The sequence below is a fragment of the Haliaeetus albicilla genome, chromosome 13, assembly GCF_947461875.1.
Source record: "Haliaeetus albicilla chromosome 13, bHalAlb1.1, whole genome shotgun sequence".
Taxonomy (NCBI): domain Eukaryota; kingdom Metazoa; phylum Chordata; class Aves; order Accipitriformes; family Accipitridae; genus Haliaeetus; species Haliaeetus albicilla.
In genome coordinates, this window is record NC_091495.1 from 29,707,556 (window position 1) to 29,725,100 (window position 17,545).

Sequence of the window (17,545 nt, forward strand, 5' to 3'; positions counted from 1 at the left end):
AAATCTATGTAGCAGCTTGTATCTTAGGATCATAACATGGTACCACCAGCTGCAGTCAGCCCTTAATGCTGTTCTTGAGAGAGAGAGGTTTGCAAATAACTTTTAGCATCCATGCTGCAGATTCAGTGAAAAGGGTAGAATGTGTGTATGTGACAGTCCTACCAGGTTGCTGGACAACACTTTAATGATATAAAACATATATATATATATATATATATGAAGACATTATAATATGCAGATAATACTTTTTAATGCATGTTGTTACCCTAATAGCAATTTCTTGAGACTGTTACGTAGGCAGTGTTAGTAGGAACAGGTTACAAACCTGAGCCAAATGCACTACTGGAAGGCACGGACAAGCCAGAGGAGTGAGTGATACATAGTCTGATTGGGTAAAGGACTCTGAAGCTCCTCGCTACCACCACCTGGGGAAAAGGTAATACATCCACATAACTCGGAATTACTGTCACTGTGCTTCCAAAAAGGCAAGGGAAGAGAAGCCCTATTTCCACTGATCTCTTCACAAAGGTTTTACTTTGATCACAGGAGCCTGAACAGGATGTGGTGCTTAGGGAGCAAACGGTTGCTAGCAAACTACAGCATAGCCTGACAGTGAAGAGAGAAGGCAGTTATTTCATTATTATTCCTTTTATTTTCATATAAATTAACATTCTAAAAAAATTGAAATAGAAACACTAAATACAGTATTGCACATAGTGATCTTTGTTAGATGATCTATTATTTCATTTAGTATAGTAATATACATACTGTAGGTACTGAAGGGAACAGGAAGGCTACAAATGAAAACATGCTACTGTATCCTTGCACTTAGGAGCAAAGTTAAGAGGAAAAGACTGTTGTTTACATAAATACAAACATGGATTTGAATCAGTGCCATTAAAATAGCTTTATTTTTTAAAGTTTTTTCCATAAGTTAGTTGTAACAGCAAATAATCTCTTCTTTCCCTTCCCCAAATAGCAATGTTACTCCCATCAACAGAAAATTTTAGAACTCCATTCTTGGTAATTTATATCCCTGCCAGAAATTATTACAAGTACAGATTTTCACATAGGTTTGTCAGCAACAGGAGACTTGCTTTTCACATAGTGAAAAAAACATCTTTTCTAGTGCTTGGTATATGTGAAGAATAACAGATTCCTGAGGTCATATTTCGCACTTCCTTTTATGACACCCCGTAGGGTACATTAGCCTCTGGACAGCTAGGAATGTCTCTTGATGTGCTAGATTAGACAGGGAATAACCCAACCCAGCAGGTTAGAGCTCATTTGCCTTACCCCAGTGTCGTTCAGGCTCCAAGGCTGTGGAGCATGTGCATCCAATTCAGTTGCACACGCAGCCTGCTTTCAGGAAAAGTGCGCTTTGAAAGAAAAATGTTATCAATCGGGCTGATTGGTTCGGGGCTCTTAAATTAGGACTGGAGGAAGGGGTTGTTATCGGCTGAGCAGATCAAAACTGATATAGTAAATTCTGGATTGCAAATAGGTATTAAGCATGTGGTCTAAAATGGAAGCCCTAAGTCATAGATTTCAATCATTAACCTCCTAGTCAGGGACACCAAAAGCCTGGAGGAAAAGTCTGCAATTCTGTTAAGTGTGAAATCGATGTCAATTAGTTGGTAGTCTATGTTCTGTCACTAGAATTGGCTACTGTTTTCCATAAGCGTCAATCCCCATGTGCATCTTTTAATGGCTCTCTAAAGGAGTTTTAAATTAACTGTAAAGCTAATTCCAAAAGGGAAGTCATGTACATGTTGCCAAAAGCCTCTCTGACTTAAGTGATCAGTAGTTAAGACTATACTATACCTTCTAAAGTTCATGTAAAAGTATTAGCTGCTTTATATATTAACAAACTATAATAGCCAAATCTCTCTCATACTCTCTATCATACTTCTGTGCTTTTCTGTACTTTCCTGCTTTTCACTTACTCTTTTTTTTGTTTTTCTTTTTTTAATGTTGGATTTCTGACCCCCTTACCACCTGGCATTCACTATCTGGCAAAAGATGAAGTAAAAATATGCTGCCTTATCGATTTTAAAGATAGTTACAGTAAACATCTTGTTCCACAAATATTTAATCATGGAGGGCAACCAAACAAGTTGGGAAAGCATTGATTATACTGTATAAACAGCACTTAACGATTCAAAATACAAACTACAAATGCCAACATGAAACGGATACAAACAATTCACTAGGAGTAACATTTCTTTCCCTAATCTAAGTGCAGTGCCATGAAGTATTTGTGTTAGACAGATGTTGCCAGTAGGAATGGAAATGTTTTACTGTATCGAGTAGCATTCTTATGAAGTTCAACTTAATGCAGTTTTCAGCATGTTCAGAACTGATGCAGATGCCACTTTTTATGCATGCTGACTTGGCCTATTTGGAATATACCATACACTTTACAAAATACCATTTTTGAGTGGCAAAGGAGATACAGAGTACAGGGAAGGTGTTTCAAGTCCATACCTAGTCTATTGCTGGGCACTCCATTAAAGTGATTACATTCATGAATGAATGTACAATAACACATCAATTGGTGGAAAACTCTAGAGAACAAAAAGCAAATTCAAAAAGGTCAAGAAAGCAAATGATCAGGATGATGTAGTTTCCTTCCCCCTCACTCCCCACCCACAGGCATGTTGAGTTTTGGTAACCAGGTAACAATGGCTTTTGCTTTTCTTCTCTCAGATTTTCATACTTATCTTTGCTTTCTGAAAAATAAAATTAAAAAAAGCAGAAAATTGAGTATACATAAAACCACCTCACACAACTATGAAAACCACAGAAATACATAGGCTAATGTTCAATTATACTTACTGTAGAATTCACTTCACAAATTTCCTTTGAAGCTAGAACTGAAGAAGACTGCAGCAACACACTGCTTGTGAAATATTTTGTTTACTTTCTTTTTCACTCTATCAAATTTTCAGTAACACTGAAAGTCCCAGTTTCAGTGCAAATAATAATGATAATGATACAGGAATAATTAAGCCTACAGCTATTTCTTAAAAAAAAAAAAATAATCTCAGTGTCTTTACATACAGCAAAGTATAAGTGAGACAGAGAAATCCAAATAAATGTTAGTTTGGGTTTTTTTTTTTAAATAACATCTTGAACCGGTTTCAAATAAAATTGATAAAATAAAATCTAGCTTATCATTCCTAACCAAGCTGTTACTCCATTTACATTTCTTGTGGCACTAATCACAGCCAACTGTCCCTAGATATTCAGAATAAGAAACAAAAAATGCAGTATTATTTCTTCCTGTGACAGATTATGTTAGTTCAAATATAGTGAATTACCACCTGCTTCATTTCAAGGATGTGTCACAGTAACATAGCCATGACTAGAAAGCACAAAAGAAAGAAATCATGCCTTTGGCCCGAGTGGGGCAGACAGGGACATGGACACATGAAAAAATCTTCTGTTATAATATTTTACAAGTGTAATTGATGGCCAGTTGCTACAGGTCTAATTTTAATACAGAGTGCCAGACTAATTTTTCACTAGAGGAATATTCATTTTCTGTAAAATCAGTCATGATCCTAGCAATGCTTAGGCAATCATAGTGGAAAAGTTTCATTGAATGACTAGAATTACTCTTCTACTATCACTGAAGTTATTTATCTGTTTTCAGAAGAATGGTGAGAGCACAGTATTATCTTTTTCTAGGGTTTCTATTCCAAGGAACAGAAGCCACTAGTATTTGAGACAGGGATCCAACTTGAAAAATGTGTACCTATCACAACTCTTCCTTACATTTTGTAACTGTAGAAAAGAGAGCGAATACAAAATGAATAAGCTTGAACTGGAAACCACCAACACCACGACTGGGATGCAGACAGATTGGCAGGGTGGGGCAATAATATGCTGCTCTTGCTTGTGCTACATCTATTTTGTGGAGTAATATTCATAGGCAGTGTTCAAGGTTGTTAATCTAACACCTTTTATGAAAATGTTAAACATTAAAAAAAACCAACAACCCAGAACAAAAAAGTACATCAGGAATAACATATCTAAAAATGCAAAGAGAAAAAGGTAAAACGACTGATGGGAACAGAAGTATTGCTACAATTTTTACTTACAATTCCGGAGTCATGTTTTGGTCTTATATTGTAGAGCGACTTCCCCTTTTTCTGCCTGCAGACCTCCTCTGCTTCTTTAACTCTGAAGAGAGACAAAACTTATAAATATTCTTGTAGAGCAAAACTATTTCCAAAGACAGTGCAGTATATAACTTACAAATTTAGACCTGAGGACACAGGTGGATAACTTTATTCCCCATATTTTCATTAGCAAACACCACAAAATAGCACTTGCACTCTGTGGCTGTTGTTGCCATACCATCAGCCTCTGGTACTTACAAGGACAGGCATAATCAATGGCATAATCAATTCTAGTTGCAAAAGCAATCAGTACTTACTGTAGTTGAATTTTCAATTGTGTCAGGATTTAAAATACACTGGTTGACATGAAGTTTACCTTTCAGAGAATTCATACCAAACACTGCTAAGAAAGCTCCTTTTCTTTTTATGACTGTTTAGAAATCATTCTTCATCCATTCCCAACCTCAGTACTTCAACTACAGTTTAAACAAATTTCTCACCAGACTATCTTCCCTTTCACCTAATTTTGTTTGTATTTAAAATGGCAAAATAGCTTAACCTATATTTCCAGTCTCCACTCCCTAACTGAAAATCAAAATGGGAAATTGCCATGGAACATGGAACATGACATTTACAACCAAGGTGGTGCACGTCACTGCACACATCTTTCTTTCCAAAGCAGAGGGTGAGCACCAAGGCTTACATGACCTTGATGAGGATGAATGCACTTGGGCTGCTTGGATGTGAAGAGAAAAGCGGGTTCCAGAAATGAGGGTCCACTTCTTAGTGTTCCTTACTTGGCAAATGGTATCAAATTAGGGCCTTGTAAAATGCCACCAAATGCCACATTTTTTGCGAGATAAACGCCCCTTTCGTCATGCAGATAGGGAACAAACTGTGAAAGGCAGAGGGCTGTACTCAGACTGGGAGCCTGCCAGAATCAGTCTGGTGGGTTCAATGGCACACTGTAAAATGTTTCTTTACCATTTTTACTCTTTTTGTAGATCAACATTACAAACACACATGGTTATTGAAACACTGATAATACACATTTAAGTTATGAATTCTCTGAGCTTCAAAGACTTACATAAATCCTTCCTATATGATGGCATTAAGTGGTGTGAGATGTGTAATTTTTTTTTATGAGATGAGAATATTATTTATAAATAAGAAGGTAGAAAATAAAAATGTAAATCCTATGTTGGCTTGCTCTTGCCAACAATATAGACTTTAGATGGCACATACTCTGCCTTTTCATCAGTATCCAACAGTGAAAAAAGAAACAACAGTAAAATGATATTGAAGAAATGATATATCCTTGGCTGGCTCCTTGCGGTTCATCTCCAGACTACTTGCATGTCTGCTATTTCACTGAGACTACACAGGGCAATGTGAGAATCAGACTTTGTGTTACTATTATTTTTAAATATTTTTGTGTGTGTGGTAAGGGCCAGATTTTGAAAATAAGTCTCCAGCTGGGTCTGCTAAGCACATTAAAAAAAAAACGCCTTCGCATTCATCTCTCCTTTATCCAACTTCACCAGACACACCTCGTTCTTTTCATAAGTTTCAAATTTATACTTTCAAAAATTAATTTAAACGTCAGTTCTTTTCTAGCACTTCCAACAAGCTGCTCCCTTCATTTGATAGCCTTATATTTTATTAATGTAGGAAGACCTTTACGTGCACAGGTGGGGGAAAAAAAGGCTTTGCAACCTATTATTTTCAAGTTGTAACACTTTCTATCTGACTGCAAATCAGATAGATTGCTGCAGCATAATATAGAACAAAAATGTCAAACAGCCAAGTAATTCACCTTTAAAACATATTTAAATAGATTCAGTAAAAGTGGCAGCCAAAATGTGGTGATAGCTTTAAAAAGAAGCTTATGGGAATGATACAGAATGCAGTAAAATTCAAAGACATTTTCTTTTTCCTAAAATGCCACCTTTTCTTCTGCTTTGTGTCCACTTACATCCAAAGGAGGAAAAGTATCTGTGACATTGATCTTCCCATGATCTTTTCCAAACAGTCAGACACATTCCAACCCATCAAAAGCCACTCTTACAAATTTCCTTTTTCTCAGATACAACTATAGCTGGCTCTCTTCACTGGTGGACATCATTTAAATAAGAAAATGAAATGTTACTTGGGAGTAAATTAGTGTCAAATCTCAGGGACTGTACAAGTACTGCTGAGGTTATCAAAATGACTGTTTTATAGAAGCAATGTAATATATGCAGGTATTCAGACTACTCGTCATGCAAATGACAGCATATGTAACATACAAAAATATTTACCAAACCAGTTCACACAGATCCAGATGTTATTCTCAGGAAATGTCAGGGAATCTTTAGTTCCAGTCTTTGTTCCATCTAAATATCCCCCGTCCAGGACAGATTACCCACTGCTTGCCTAACATACCGGGTCATAAGACAGCACAGCTCTCTGTGGGTGTCACGTTAATTCAAATCAAAAATCCTCATATGGAATGGAACCGTTGACAATGCAGTGATAGGCGTTATTTTCTAAAAAGCAGGTCATGTTAAGTGTCACTGTCAGCATAACATCCCTAAAATGTTCTGCTTCTATTAGAGAAATAGCGATTTGGAGAAAGGCTGTCTCCACTTGAAACAGCAAAATGCTACTAACAATGCCACTCTGTGAGGGAGGACATCAGAACTTCTGGGTCCCTTAGATTGCGCTTGAAAAAATGATCCACAACTTCCAGACTGATAAATGACAGCCTTAAGCTTGTGCCACCCATTTTTCTAGGATTATGTAAGAGGTTCTGGTCTCACTAGTATGGTTGCGGTCCTCAAGTTTTTGGGAGCTTTTGTGAAATTCCTTGGAGTTTGAGCCTATTTATTCATACCGACGGGAATGCAGAAGATGAGAAGCATTACTCCCTAATGCACTTAAGACAAAGCTGAGAGCTAGCAGCCGCTCAGTTCCAGTTCCAACCATATCACTGACTCACTGTGTGGGTTTGGGACAGCTCGCTGTCTCTTGGCCCCCATCCTGCTCTCTGTGCAGGAAGATTAAAGTGGTTGGATAGAGCCTTACTGAAGCCAATACAACCTACATGTATGTTTCTTCAGCAAGGAATGTCCTTAGAAATGTAAAGATAGCACACCAAAGGCTCATTGTTAGGAGGCTTAGTTTATGACCGTGTTAAAACTGGAAGCACGGAGAACTGTATAAATCTACAGCAGTATCTATAAAAGAAAAGTCGGCCGACTGGTGAAATATAGAGACAAAGGCAATTGTTAGCCTTCCACAGTGCTAAATCATAAACCAACGGAACTGGCATCAATTTCTAGAGTGTGCAAGTGTATTTTCTGAAGACTGATCATTCAGCTAAATTAGGATTTTATTAAATGTAAAATTAAAATAACCTGATGCTTCTGGAAGAGAAAAGGATGTGTTTTGATATGAACATCAGTACCATTTAAACTGCAAGATCTAGAAAAGCAGATAAAAGGTTACCTTTGAAGTAAGGGCAATAGTCTCAATTCAGTTGGAAAATAACTTTTAATTGCCACTGGTGATTTTTTGTCAACTTCTTGGGTTTTCTCCACTGGCCCTGAATGATTCTTCATCTTCATGGGGGGGAAGCTAACCAGATTTAGGCAAAACCATCTTGCTTCTGTCAACTCATGCCTGGTTCAAGTTGTATTTCTCACAGTGGCTAATTCCTGCCTACCTTCCTCTCTTGCTCAGGCTTTTCCTGCACTACTTCTCACTGACTTCAGTGAGAACCTGCTCAGCGTGGGGGTGCAAGATAATAACCTAAGATCAAAAGGTACAAAAATTGTATGAACACTAGTGGTTATATCAGGAAGACTGGGTTAACTATTCAACTATGGTGAGTCGTTAGAGCTTCATGAAGAAATTAATGCATCTAATTCAATACTGGGAGGAGGGAAGACGATATTTGGAGAAAACAACACAAGAGCTATGAATCTGTGAGCCTCCCAACAGTCACAAAAGGGGAAGCAAATGCAGACAGTGACATACTTCCAGGCTGCAGGCCAAAGCGACACTGCTGCTCTGCCAATGCAGAGCACAAAGAGCTCAAAGAGCATGAAACAGTTAAAAAGACATTCCTAGGAAAGGAGTGGGGATTCGATTGTCAGGCCCTGTGTGGAAAGATAGACTACCACCGGGAGAGGCTGTGGAAAAAGAGTCTCAGGAAGGTGGGTGTTCCCCAGTTCCTGAGGATTATGACCCTTAGGCAAAGGCAGGCATCTGTATAGATTGATTTATTGTTCTGAAAATCTGTTTTTACTTAAACTATTTAGTTCTACGCTAATACTTTCTGTTATAGAGGCTGTTTGGTCCCTTTATAGAGCCATTGCTCTCAAGTGCAACCAAATACTCAGAAGCAGGACAGATGCTGAAGGCATGATTTGAGAGTAGGTGAGTAAGATGGAGGTGACAAGGGACATGGTGTGCTCTTCAAGAAGCCATGTGATACAGTTAACTTGGTAAGTGTGATGGGAATAATTTGCAAGCTGACAGCGTGCTAAGCTTCTTTGCTAGACTGATGCTCAGACCATCTCACTTCATACTTTGCAGCTGCTTCTCAAACTCAACTTTCTTTCAGTAAACTGACTTTGGTTCATTTGCTATCAACTCCTGTCCCATCTCGTGTCAATTCTGGCTTAAAAGTGAGTGTATCAGTTTGCTAGGAAAGATAACATCAGCTGCATTACCTTTAACAATTTTTGCCTGTTACTCTTCCCAAATAATTTCTTGATTTTGTCTTAATGAGAACATAGTCCTAAAAACTAGTCTTCTCAGCATAGACAACCAGAGAGTTGCTTAATTCTCACTGTAGTAATCTGAAGAGCAGAGGTATTAAACAGCAGTGGACCCAACATCAGGCCCGGGGCAAATTCTATAAATACTTAGTAAGACTGTTCATAACTCGAATCTGGACAAATGGATCTCCTTAAATATTAAATTTAGCTAAAGCATTGCTTGCATTATTTCAGAAAGGATATACTTCCAAACAGCTCCCACAATAAGAAAACATGTAGGAAACATACAACAGTTGGCAATCCGTGGATCAGTTTTAAAAAAAAAAAAAAAAAAAAAAAAAAATCTACAAGTGAATGAACAGCCAGTCATTTACAGAGCCCAAGAATTAAGGTCTCGAAATCTGCTACTTAATAAGAATCAGAGTCATCACCCATAACAAAGGAAGTAGTTTCTTATTTCCATCATAATAAAAACTCTTCCCCAGCACTTTCACCTCCTTCTACCTTATATTTATTGTGAGACAAACATATACAAACTATGATTAAGTTTAAAGACAGTTTATAAGATGAATAAGCAAGTTACATGTTGGCATGCACACAGGAAAAAGAAACCAGACATCCTTACAGACCTAGAAGACAGAGTATCTTTATCTACCTTCTAGACAAAAAAGCCATCCTGGCCACAACCTTATCAAGGCTTAGAGACTTTCTGTCATCATTCAATCCATTGAGGGGGGCAGCCACTTTCCTGCCACTAAGCATTAATAACTTTGTCTGAACTATCTGTGGCAGACAGATTCATTTCCTACTGGCTCCATCTAGGCTTGGTAGCCTTACACTTCACTAGCGAGCACTATGACATGACAAATGTAAGCACAGCAAGAAGGCTGGAAGGTTATATGCCTTAGAGAGTGGAGCTGCTCACAAAATCTTCCACGATAAACTCAGACAGACATTACTTTTACAGTTTGACAGTATAGTCCATGAAACCCAAAAGACATTTTTCTGCAGATATTCTGTATTTTTTAGCATAAAGCAAAGCTGAGGCCAATACTCTTTATACTACTAAGTGCTTATTATCAGATAAATAAAAGGGGTGTTCCCAAAATATTTTATGTAGGCTTGTCTGGGTTGGAGATAACTTGCTTATAATAATAATAGTACTTTTATAAATAAAAACTAATAAAAAATCCTCAGCAAAAATATCAAGTGCCAGACATCTTTAAGACTTCAAGAGCAGAAAATTTTAAAACTCCTTCTTTGAAAACTCTTCCAGAGCAATGTGCCTGTATTTTATTCTTTGACCCACCTACTAAAATATTGAAATGATATTTTGCTAGGGAGTTTCTCTTTAGCGAATAAACAGAAAGGAAAATTACAATTCCCAACATAAAAGTAGAGTAAAAAAAATGTAGAGCTTTTACTTTCATGCCAATAGGGTTGAAGTGATGACATAGACATGATTCAGTAACTGACTGCAAAGACTTTATACAGATAAGAAGCACATTGCAATGTACCTAGTCCCATCAAACTGACTGATGAAACCTAACCTCTGCCTACCAACAAAGATAATGTATTAGACCATCTTGACATCCCTGCCAGCTCCTTGCATGGTTACTTCAAGGACCACAAGGCTGGCTGAAAGACACAGTGATTAATCATACGTTGGCTTAGAGGACCATGGACAAATGGATTAAAATGTTTTAATTTGGCCACTTAACACAGAGACTAACCTGTAGCAGGACCCTGAATAAGATCCTTCCTCTGTCAACATTGTAGAGTAGACTGGGGAATACATTTCAGATTTTCTTCAGTGTGCACCATGTCAAACAGGCCTAAAATAAGGCTTTGAGGCCAACTGAAATGAAAATGAGACCTTCCCGTTTGCAGAGTCTAACTGTAATCCATAACACACTTCAAAATATTCTGAAAGAATTTCAATTCAGAAGTATTCAGTTTCACTCAGTTCTATCTGGAATCATTCTTGGTGATCTAGGGATTCTGCCCTTATCTGTGCAGAAATACACAGATGTGCATAAATACAAAAAAAGGATATTGTGTTGAAACACATTTTAAAGATGATAACTTTAGCATTAAAGAAAATTTCACCTTGAAAATGTAATGAAGTAAAAAATTAAACTGTTAAGGATGGCTATGATTCTAAGAAAATGCAAATGTGCATATACCCACTTAAACACATTTCCTGACTTCTGCCACCATATTCCTTCTTTTTTTTTCCTTGTCAAAGTGGCCAGTATTTCAGGCTATACCTGGCTACCTTCAGGCAAGATGGAAATCACTTTCCTACAGACTTTGCATATGAAAATAGAGGTTGCTCTAAGAAAAGATAGTCATCACCTTCCCTTGTTTTTCTTGGAACTGAAGCCAGGTTGCTCTCAAAGAAACTGGCTGCATTCTGGGCTATTTGGTTAGGAAATTCAACAGGAAATGATAAGGGCAGGGAACGAGACTGGAGGTGAGGTAAAACTGGTAATATAATCAGCGAGCAAAAGAAAGGAAACTCGTGAGTGAACGGAAATGTGAAACTATGTGTTTGCTGTAAAAGATTTTTAAGCAGTAGATGGGGTAAGAAGGAAAAAATGCATTGTGTAAAAAAGAATGAGAAAAATCTCAGTGAACAGACCATGTGGAGAAGGAGGCTATCTTAAAGAGAATATGGAGACATACCCTGGACAGATGAGTTGCCTACATTGGGTATACTGGGGCTACTATGTTGGATAATTGATAGCTACAAGATTGGCAGTACAAAGATGAGAATTGAGTCAATAGAAGAGATCACTGGAAAGAAAAGAAAAAAAGTATAAGTCAGCTAGAGAGCCACAGAATGAGAGATCTCCAGTGCAGGAGATGGGAAAATAAGAGGCCTCCAACTTTGCTGCATCAGGTGAAAATAATCATATCAAAAGATGCTCATTCATAATTATGTAATGACTCAAAATGACTGCAGACACAGTGAGGCTCTTCCCAAAAATGTAAAAAAAAAAAAACCACCCTGATGTTAGATTGTTCCCTGTACTAATACTATAAAACATGCACGCAGCCATGCGCTTAATGGATGTTGTTGATATTATGCCAACTCCATGCACTAGTTTGGCAAACTCTCAGTAACTGAGGAATCTAACATCTTCAGTAGTTCAGGATTGGTCTGGGTTACAGTAGATGTTAAGTCTCTGTGAGCATCTCACACTTTTGGGGACTAATGTTTTAATGACAGATGCTGCTCATTTGTAAAAGATTACAATATTTTATTGCACTTCAAATGCCAAAGTAATCACTTTGCCTGGGAAGGAAAACATTTCACAAGTATAGAAAGTATAGTACCGCTTGTCAAAAAATTCTGTTTAAAATTTTTAGTGGTGTCATTTTTTTCACCAATATGCAACTATTTATTGAGTATGTTGTGCTAATTTATATCATAGGCAAATGTCATTCTTTTTTCAAGAAGTGGTGAATGGGAAAGGGTTAAAAAAATCACTATATGGTAGGAATCATGGTATCCCATCTCACTATACCCTAAACTGTCACACTCAATCTGACATTACAGCCATGAAAATAGGCTGCAAACTTCATTACAAGATGATGATTGGTATCTATCTCCTTTTATGCACAACACACATACTAAGATGCAACATAATATGCCAGAATGATACAACACCAGGCAAATAAAAAAGAGACTGCTGAAAAGCCCTTCTACTGTTTATGTGGGGGCATTCTGAAATCTGGCCTCATGCAAGTCACAAAAATTAGGAGAGATTACAGATTTGGAATTAGTTTTCGACTAGATCCTTCACTTTGTTCAAGTTTACTATTTGTATGCACCAGTTGGTTTACAGTTGCAAATGGAAATATTTATTCCCACCTTACAAAACACAGTATGACTTAAAAAATGTTAAACTAAAATGTTTAAAAGTAATTTCCACCAAAGATCGAGATTGAGAAACTTATCTCCAAATGCTTTTATTTTTCACAAACTTTTCCCTCAAAAGCAATACCAAAACTGAAAGTTACTGCTCTCCTCCCCTAACTAAAAAATGATGGTGTTTTCACTGAAAAAAAAAAAAAAAGGATTAATTGCTGAAAATGCACAAGGAATTAAAAAAATGTACTGAAATGTTGAGCAACTCAGCTGGACAGCAAATTGTCTCTTTGTGAGCCACTGCCTCAAAGGACCGTTCCTTGCTTCTGAATCTTTGGTGTGCTTGGGCTTCTTTTAAGTAGACTTTCCAATGCCTGTAACAGTATTTTCTGATCAGAAAGCTATTTTATTTAAGTTAAAATTTTGAAATATTCTCAAAAACTGAAGATCCTTTTAATTATTCAATTCAAAGTCATTTAAGCTGCATTCTGTTTTGAAATGTCATTATGAGTTGTAAAACCAAGCCTACCAGCATGCAATTCAGTTGATTACAGAGCAATAAAGACACTGAGATTAAAGTTCCCAAGTCAGAAAATGTGTCTGCCCATAACTACTAACATAATACTTGGAGCTTTTAGTTGGCATTACAACAGCATGCCAAGCAAAATGCGACCCCACTAAACACCCTCCACATCTGCATCATTGCCCTCTCATGTTGCCACTCGAGACATTTTTCTTCTCTTTCCTTCCATCTCCAGACTTCTTTGCAAGTGCATATTCCCATGTCCCCCGATTTCTCACTCTCAAGTCTGACTCACTGGTTCCTATTATAAGCGTTAACAAAATATCCCTTAAATTACTCTGAGAGGACGTTGCTCCTGCTATGGGATTTAATGCCCTCCTCTGCAAGCAGAAGTGGCAGCTTACCAACATGCTCCTCACTGTGCAACGTACAGATATCCAATGCCAGACTTTAAATTGCTCAACAGCAAGTTTTAAATCATCCTGCCGAGGAGTCTGTAGGGAGACATACCAGTCTTACTGCAGAGGGAGATCAATGAGCTGTGGAGACATGCTGGCCAGGAATCTCCCTTTCATCTAGATATACACAGTGTGACACACCAGGTGCCAGCTTAACTGCTATTCTTACGGGAATGGGCAACTTTTACATTTGAGAGACGAGAGCATTTTTTTGAGTTTATAGATTATTTTTAATGTGTCAAAGATTTATCATGGGAGTTAAAGGGTTGAATAAAGTCAGCCAAAAGAAATTCTCAAGCTTAGTGTGATGCAAGATATCAGGGACTTACAGAATTTTACCATCATGTTGATCCTGCTTATGAACTCTCCTCTGCTGGCGTCCCTGACACAGTCAGTCTCTGTTCAGTGACATGCCCCTTCATAAGGGCAAGGGCCAGACTGAGCTTATGAGTAATATGTACCTTATGTACACCCTTACAGGGCACCTATATCTGTCCCTTTCTCTCTCTCTCCCCCACCACCCCCCATCCAGAAATAGAACTTATTTTGCCCTGTTTAGGTAAATCTTTGCAAGGTTGCACAGGCTCTCTGGAACAGCAAACAATCTGAAGAAATGGAAACGTGTCCAGAGCTGGAGTGGACAAACGAGTGTCAGTACCTCACTTGTACCCAGAGAAAGGGAAGGTGGAACTGTGGTCCTGCAAGCATGTTTCTGCCGTATTATTGACCTGTTTCTACTAAGATCTGAACTGGCATCTAAAGCCTAATTATATTGATATTAACCTTTGACAGCAATGGAACTTTTCTTTAAAACACAGAAGTTCTTAAAAGACTGACTGCTTTTTGTTACTGTAATGAGCCAGAATGTATTTCATGGCTGTAAAGAAAAGATGAAGTTGTAGTCCTGAAGATGAATCATTGTTGTCCACACCAACATGAGATTTTCTGAAAAATAATTGTATTTTTAGCTACCAACAATACCCAAATTCCATATTTGATTGCCATACCCAGCAGCTGCTTTTTTTTTTTTGCTTTTTTTTTTAAATTGATCATAACTTTTCAAGACTTCCCTCTGTAGGGTTATATTAGGTGTTCCCTCATGAACTCTTCTACCTTTTCATTCCTAGGGCAGGCTATCTTTTCCTGGTTCCTAGGAAAGTGGTAGGGTCTGGGCAACAGTTCTGTAGGCCTTTCCAGGATGTCAAGAAAAATTAAAATACTTCTTGCTCTCACAGAAGTGCTAAACTGGAATAGTATGTTTAACATTGAATATTGCTATCAGAAATATAAAGAAACCGGGGTGGGGGTGAAATAAAGACAGAGATTAATGAGAAAAAAATTAATATATTTAGAAGTCAGTTTGTAGGAGGCACTTGCTCTCACTACAGGAGAAAAAAAGGCATTTGAAGATTGGTGGTGTGATCCCCTAAGAGCTTTCCTAAGAAGGTGAAACTTTTGCATAGCTGTCACTGCATATCTAACAATATGTATTCAGAGAACAGGCATCTTAGGATATGCAGCAACTGAAATACATGTATAGATAATGTGCATGCTGACTTGCAAGGTTCAAAATCATATTCTTTTGTCAAACAACATTGAAAAAGTATTAGGGAAAGTATGTCAGCTCTTCTTGGCTTTCTTCCTGATCACAAGTAATGTGCAAGCTATACTGACAGATACCTTTCAAGAGTTTTCAAAGTATGAATGCAAAGCATAGACTACCAGTGACACATTAATTATATAATGAAAGGACAATGATAACAACAACATGTAAAAACTCAAAACATGCCCCGTTAAGTTTGGTTGTTGTTTTCGTTTTGGTTTATTTTGTTTTTTTTCCTAAAGTTGCTTAATCAGAAAGAAGTTATATTACTTTGAAAATTTTCACTTAAAAGGTGAAATATCTAAATATCTATCTTTAGGATAGATATAGCATCAGAATTTTCAACCTCCACAAAATATTTTTGAGAAATTTATAAATAACCCAGATAACAATTTCTATTGGAATGTTCCAGTTAGCCTTGACTACAGTGTGACCACAAAAAAAAAAAAAAAAAAATAGCACTGTTCAGAAAACCTTTTGGCAGACCTATGCTTTCACTGTAATTTTCAGGTGCATTTATCTTTTTATTGCTACTGTATTTAACAGTTTATCATGCATAATTTTCTCTACAGCTAGTATTTTCCAGTTCTGCTTTATTTCAAGTGAGAGAACTGAGTGAAAGCAGCAGAAAACTTCAGAAAAATTAATTTGTTTTTAACCTTGCACCATTTTTCTTAAATTTTTTTTCTCATCTTCTCATAAGGAAATACAAAGCCTGACACTTCAATGTTTATCTTTTGCATATAAATGCCCGGCAAACCAATATACAAGTTGAAATGCCAAGCGAAAAGTGTTTAAAATAAGAACTGGCTGACTGCTTTCTTTAACACATACACTTTTAATATATCAGTAACAAAAAGTAGGTACCACCTTTGGAAATACAGTCTACGAAAAGCCTTTGGGTAAATTATTGTAAAACAGTGTGACTCATATTTGCAGAGACTAAATAAGGGAAAGCCTCTATTAACAGTCCATATGGAAACTGAGATATAAAATATTCTAGAAAACATTGCCCACAGCATAAAAGTTTAATAAAAAATGAAAGTAAAGTGGAGGGAGAAGAGGCAAAAAAAGCACCAAAACCAATCAGGGGGTGAGAAAGAAGGATGATCAAAGTAAAAAAGAAAAGGGAATAAAGTTATACATTTTATGAATAATTATAATAATTAAAGTATGCTTCATAAGGCAGCAACCTGGAAAATAATTCACCAAAGGTGGCATACTGCAATACTTTAAAAAGAAAAGTCTCACCATATCTGTCACTTGATTTTGCTGCCAATGAAAAACTACAGAAAGTTACTTTGACCATTAATGTTCTAGCCTGCTCTTCAACTTTAGCAGCAGAAGAACTTTCAAGAACATCAACTAAAGAGGAAAATCTAGTTTCTTGAAATAATAATTCTTATTTTGGTGGCAATAGGCAGATTTCAGATTTCTGTCAATCTAGGCTGAGATTTTGAAAGCCATCATGCTGTACATTCTTACACCTTTGGGCAACACTTATTCTTCCATCAAGATTTTTCTCCTTTGACTTCTCAAAACCAAGACACCTTCACATCACAGCATCTTGTCTTTCACTAAGAAAAGTGGAAATATAAAATCAAGAAAAAAAGCCTAAAGGACAACTTCAGATATCAGGCTGAACTATGATCGGAGGCAAAATATTTTCCATGTAAAGGCTTTGATAAGACAGTTGTTTTACCAAAGAAGATTCTTCACTTTCAGGAAAATAATTTGTCTTTCTTGGAACACTCTTACTGTTACTGCCAATTTGGCCAAAATATTTTAATTCCTAAAAGGCAATGAAGGCAGCTTGACTTTGCCAGACCTGAAACAGCACTGTGCCAAACTTTTCTGAGAGGTGAGCACAAACCAAGACATCAAAGGTTTCCAAAGTCTAAACCCTGCCTCAGCTGAACAAACAGTATCTATAGAGAAGAAGATTTAAACTTGATGAGACAAGTAAAAATTAAAATTCAAAACAAAAATCTACCTTTGATTTTCAGGATGGATCGTTTTCAGTCTTAACCTCAGTGACTTCCTGGACTGCAGTTATACAGTCCTCTCTGTCCCCCTGGGAAAGTCTCCTTCATCCCATCAGCTCCAAGTCTGGGTTTGGGTCTCTTTGCTGTTCTTCCTAGGGATCTCCCAAGTTCCTTTCCCACTGCAGGCCCTTTCTCACTGTCCTTTC

The 17,545-nt window shown here is 37.2% G+C and overlaps 1 protein-coding gene across 2 annotated transcripts in view; it reads right to left on the minus strand.

The window, feature by feature from the left end:
- Positions 1-707: 707 nt before the first annotated feature.
- The window catches only part of FMN2 (formin 2), a 164,502-nt gene continuing 147,664 nt past the window's right edge, over positions 708-17,545 (minus strand). For both annotated transcript variants that reach the window (XM_069800660.1, XM_069800661.1), the window contains 2 exons: positions 4,107-4,188; positions 708-2,732 (listed from right to left, as the gene is read on the minus strand). In XM_069800660.1, coding sequence (XP_069656761.1) covers positions 2,706-2,732; positions 4,107-4,188 — 109 coding nt within the window. In that variant the 3' untranslated portion in view covers positions 708-2,705. The remainder of the gene's footprint in view (positions 2,733-4,106; positions 4,189-17,545) is intronic.